At 64.1% G+C, this 4,807-nt stretch overlaps 1 protein-coding gene across 3 annotated transcripts in view; it reads right to left on the bottom strand.

Moving 5' to 3' along the window:
• The window catches only part of SLC5A10 (solute carrier family 5 member 10), a 71,904-nt gene that overhangs the window by 370 nt on the left and 66,727 nt on the right, over positions 1-4,807 (bottom strand). For all 3 annotated transcript variants that reach the window (XM_077892418.1, XM_077892420.1, XM_077892419.1), the window contains 4 exons: positions 4,281-4,431; positions 813-981; positions 420-635; positions 121-178 (listed from right to left, as the gene is read on the bottom strand). In XM_077892418.1, coding sequence (XP_077748544.1) covers positions 121-178; positions 420-635; positions 813-981; positions 4,281-4,431 — 594 coding nt within the window. The remainder of the gene's footprint in view (positions 1-120; positions 179-419; positions 636-812; positions 982-4,280; positions 4,432-4,807) is intronic.

Genomic DNA, 4,807 nt, shown 5'->3' with positions numbered 1-4,807 from the left:
CTGGATGCAAGAGGGGGGAAGAGGGGAGAGGCAGATGAGGCCAGAGGGCCGCCCTCCTGTTTCCACTCCCGCACTCCCCCAGGTGGGAGTGAGCATCAGGGCCTCGGGTCAGCTGCATACCTGCTTTCGCTCCCACCAGCACATCCTGAGCCAAGGTCCACCAGGTGAGGTTCTCAATCTGCAGAGGATGATCGGGAGGGGGGTGAGGCAGGACAGGGTGGGCCCAGGTGGGGCTGGGGGTCAGGGATGGGAAGTGAGCAGCAGAGGTCAAGAAGGGACGGAGGTCAAGAGCTAGAAAGTTCTCAAGTCACAGAGGGTCAGGGAGAGAATGGGACCTGAGTCCAAGTATGTTAAAGGTCAGGGATCAGAGTCAGGGATAGGACACGCGGGGTCAGGGTCAGGGCCCAGGGCAGGCTCACCTGGATTCCCTGTGGGGGGGGTGTCATCAGGCTCCCGGCCACCACCACAGCTCCACTGAGCACAAAGAGGGCAACAGCGAAGTGCAGGTAGTGGATACTGCCCAGGATGGCTGGCCGCGTGTCCGGGTCACCGCACGGTGGGGCAGGGTGCAGGAATTCCAGGACCAGCCTGGTGGCGCCCAGTGCCAGCCCCACCATGAGGCCCCAGAAGGCCCCCTGGGGAAGAGGAGGCAGGGCCAGTGGGTCGTGAGGGGGAGGCCAAGTCCCTCCCAATCCCAACCAGCACATAGGCAGCAGGGGAAGGCATGGGCCAGACGCAGCTCATCTGCAGGAAGAGGACCCCGTCCGGCCCCCATGTCTTGGCTGCCCCAGCTCTCCCCGTCACCCACCCACCTGCTCATTGGCACGCCGCCAGAAGATTCCCAGAACGAAGACTGCGGTCACGGGGGGTGCCAGGGAGCTGGTGACTGACTGCATGTAGATGAAGAGTTGCCCACTGTTGGAGCCCTGCAGGACGGGGATCCAGGCCACGCTCACACCGATGAGCACCACGATGACCAGCCTGCGGGAGGCAGGGGGTGTGCTCGTCCCCTGGGACCCTTCCTCACTTCTCTACCATCTCCTGCAGACTTCAAGCCGCCTCCCTGGCTTCTGGGGATGTGGCCAGCCTGGCCCTGCCCCAAACCCTTCTGTGGCTTCCTGCCACCTGCAGGTACAGCCCCCGACTCAGCCTGGGTGCTCCTTCGTATCCCTGGGGAGACCCCCAGGCCCCCCACCCCAGGCTCTCCCCTTGATCCTCAAGTACTCATCCCACCTGTTTACTTCCTTATTGTCTGTCTCCCTGTCTGGGCTGGACACCCGAGGAGAGCAGGAGCCTCACGTCTTCAGCCCACCACTGCGGTCCCCAACACACAGTAGGTGCTCAATAAATACTTGGTGGCTTTGTGAATGGCCCACTGCCCTTAGTCCAGCCAGACTGACCCCTTGGTGTTTCTCTCACACTGGTGGGGCTTGGCAGGAGCTGTGGCCTCTGGCTGGCACACTCCTCACACCTGTAGCCCCCAGGCTGCTGACCTGCACCCTCACGGGGTGGCCTCTGTCCTCAGAATGCAGGGTTTGGGGTTGGGCAGTCTGGGTTTGGGTTGGGACGTGGCCTCCTCAGCTCTGAAGCCTGAGATGTCTGACCAGAACGAGCCCCTGTGCCTGCCTACCCCGTGTGGACTCCTTTTGGCTCCTGCCTGCCTTCCCCCTCGGTGTGCATCCTCCACCACAGGGACATGCTTCACGTAGTGAGCAAGAGCCCCTCGGGACCCCTCCGGAGTGCAGAGCACTGTGCTGAACCCAGACTCATTGATGAGTCCCTTCCCAGCTCTGAGAGCGGAGTAAAGAAAGCAGATGAGCCTGTTATCCTGTGCAAAGGGCTGCGCTCAGGGGCCCCAGAGGAGGCATTAATCCAGGAGGGCGTCTAGGCAGAGGAGGGCCTTGAAGAGTGTGGGGCCCAGCTAAGGAGACAGAGGAGGGGCAAGGTGTCCCATCTGCTCCTTCTTAGCTCAGTGCCCCTCTCCCCTGTGTCAATTGGACACCCTTCTCCACCAAAGTGGGTGGCAGGGGAGGCCTGAGACCCTGGACAGGCCAGCATGTGTGCAGCTGGGGCGGGCCCTTCCTGTCTGCCCGCCTGCCCGCCTCTCTTTCTTCCCTTCCAGGCCCAAGGGAGAGGGTGGAGGGAGGAGGTGCCACCTTGATTAAGGCTAATTAACCCTTAGCCTGGCAGGCGGGCGGGCGGGCGCTGCCCTCTTCAAAGGCATAGGCGGGCTCCATTAACACCCGCACCCTGCCCTCCCCACACAGCCTTCTGCGTCCAACACTGGACTCAGCATCTCTGCACAGGGCCTGGCCTCTCCTGAGCAGCCCAGACTTTGGCCCTGGCCTCCCGCCGGTCTCCAGGGCTTTCCCTTCCGGGGGTACCACAAACCCACAGGCTGTTCCTTCTGTCTAGAAAATCCTCTCCAACTCCTCCCCTTGCCAACCCCCCCCCCCCCCCCCCGCCAAGGCTCAGCTCAAGGCCCTCCTCCTCCAGGAAGCCTTCCAGCCCCACCATCCCTCCCCGTGCACACATGCTGCCTTCAGGAAGACTGACTGTCATCCTTGGGCTGCAGCTGTAGCTGCAGGGGACCCCCTGCAGGGCTCAAGGTAGGGGCTTGGAGATCTCTCTGGGTCCCCTATATTGTTCCACTCGATGCAGGATGCCGCGGAGGCATCGGGCACTGTTTGTGGACTGAATAGTAGACAGAAGGTAGGATGTAGACAGAAGAGGGTAGCAGGGGAGGGAAATGAAGGAGCAGAAGGACCAGGCAGAGGGGCCTGGTGCTAGCAAAGCCCAGGGCCCCAGACGTGGGACTGTCACTTCCCCCAGACCTGCGATGGCTCCTCTGGCCCCACCCTCACCTGACCGAGGCTGTCAGGGTCGCTGGCATGCCCCTGCCTGTCGCTGCCCCAGGACGGCCTCCTCCCCAAGGCTTCTGGACATGCTCTCTCTGTAAGTCCCATATCCCCTTGGATCAGGGCTCCAGAGACCCAGGACCCCATACATTCCAGGAAATGCAGTGGAGGCTGGAGGTGTTGTAGGGGGTGGGGGTGGGGGTGGTCCTGGCCCAACACCTAGTGTAGGATCCTTTCCACTTCACTAAACTGGCAGCGGAGAAAACTGGGACCCAAAGAGGGTGAGCAACCCGCCCGCGTCACACAGCCGGGTGCCCACAAGCGGGCTGCGGGGCCCGGGTTGGGTGGGGCTGGATTTGGCAGGAGAGGTGAGAAGAGGGTCAGGGTGCCGTAGCCGGGGCGAGCTGATGCAGAGGCCAGGGAAGGAAGGGCTTCAGAGGAGTCTGTCCGACAAGGGCAGGGGCTTCCAGGGCCACACAGCCACCAGGGGTGGGGGGGGGACCACGTGGCGGGGAGAGGAGGTCAAGGGGCCAGGACCTGCTGACACAGAAGCATCCTGCCAGGCAGGAGGGAGAGGCTCGTTGTTTTGGAGGAGGCTGTGAGCCTGCAGATGAGCTCACACTCGCCTGCTGAGTGGCGTGTCCCAACAGGGCCCTTCTGACAGGAGCTCAGCTGTTTTGCATCACGGAGACAACTGCCTGGAGCTCCTGGGGGGGGACCCCGCCCTGAGGATGGGTGCCAGGGGCCGGGAGCCTGAGGGGAGCTGGGGGTCAAGCCAGGCCCCGGAGGCTGGGCCCCTCGGCCAGCGGAGTGGGGGGCCGCATGGCTCGGAGGGACACAGGCCCATGCGCCCCCAAAGACTCCCTCCCTGGTACTCTCCGAGTCCAGGGATGGAGGGCTGGGCCACACACAACCCTGCCCATCCTGGAGTGGGGGGAGGGGCATCGAGGAGGAGTCCGCACTGTGGGAGGAGTCTGACCATGATGCCCTGTGGGAGGCTGAGAGGGGACAGAGGCTCATTCCTCGGTCGGGGTTATCAAGGAGGGCTACACGGAGGAGGGGACAGTTGGGCAGAGTCGACAGAGATCAAGGGGTGACTCATTAACAATGCTGCGAGGAAATGGCAGCAGCTCCGTGGCCTGAGCGGGACCCCCCGGAGAGCTGGCTTGGGGCCCTCCTGGGGCAGCCCGAAAGCATCAGGAGGGGAAGACAGAGGTCTCTGGGACGGTTGCGGAAGGGGCCCTGGACCGGCAGGGAGTGCTTCAGAGACGCAGCTCAGAGTAAGGTGAGGGCCGTGACCTGAGGCGGTGGCCCGAGCCACGTGGGACGGGGGCGGCCCTTCCTCCAGCCCGCAAACTCCTTCTTACCCCTCGAAGCCCCTCTGGTGGGACCTCAGGGGCCTCCGCCCGCCCCCCACCTTACCGGCCCACCAGCAGCAGCTCCCGCTCGCCGGCGCGGGGCCTCAGCCGCCTCCAGATGTCCATGGTGAAGAGCGTGCTGCTGCTGTTGAAGATGGAGGTCAGCGACGACATGAGCGCGGCCATCATCACTGCGATCATCAGCCCCCGCAGACCTGGGGTCGGGGACAGGCCGCTGTGACCCTGCTCGGGAGCCCCCCGCCCCAGGCCCCGCGGCGGGCATCGGCCACCACAAGTCCCTGGGAGCAGAGCCCCGGGAGGAAGGAGGCTGGAGGTGCTCCCCCAAGAGCGGCTGGAGGCCGAGGGCAAACGCAGGGGTGGGGGTGGGGGGCTTCGGGATTTGCGCGGGAGCCCGCGGTCTGCTGGCCCCGCCTCACCCTGTCCGCACCACCGTGACGGCTTCTGCTGTCCTGGGTGCAGTTATGAGCCTCGCAGGTGACAAAGCACTTTCACACCCGGGACTTCATTTGACGGAAGCATTATTAACCCGTTTGACAGATGAGGAAGTGGAGGCTCCTCGCGGGAGGAGAG

The sequence above is a fragment of the Canis aureus genome, chromosome 3, assembly GCF_053574225.1.
Source record: "Canis aureus isolate CA01 chromosome 3, VMU_Caureus_v.1.0, whole genome shotgun sequence".
NCBI classification, from domain to species: domain Eukaryota; kingdom Metazoa; phylum Chordata; class Mammalia; order Carnivora; family Canidae; genus Canis; species Canis aureus.
This window is presented reverse-complemented; position numbering and strand designations above follow the sequence as displayed.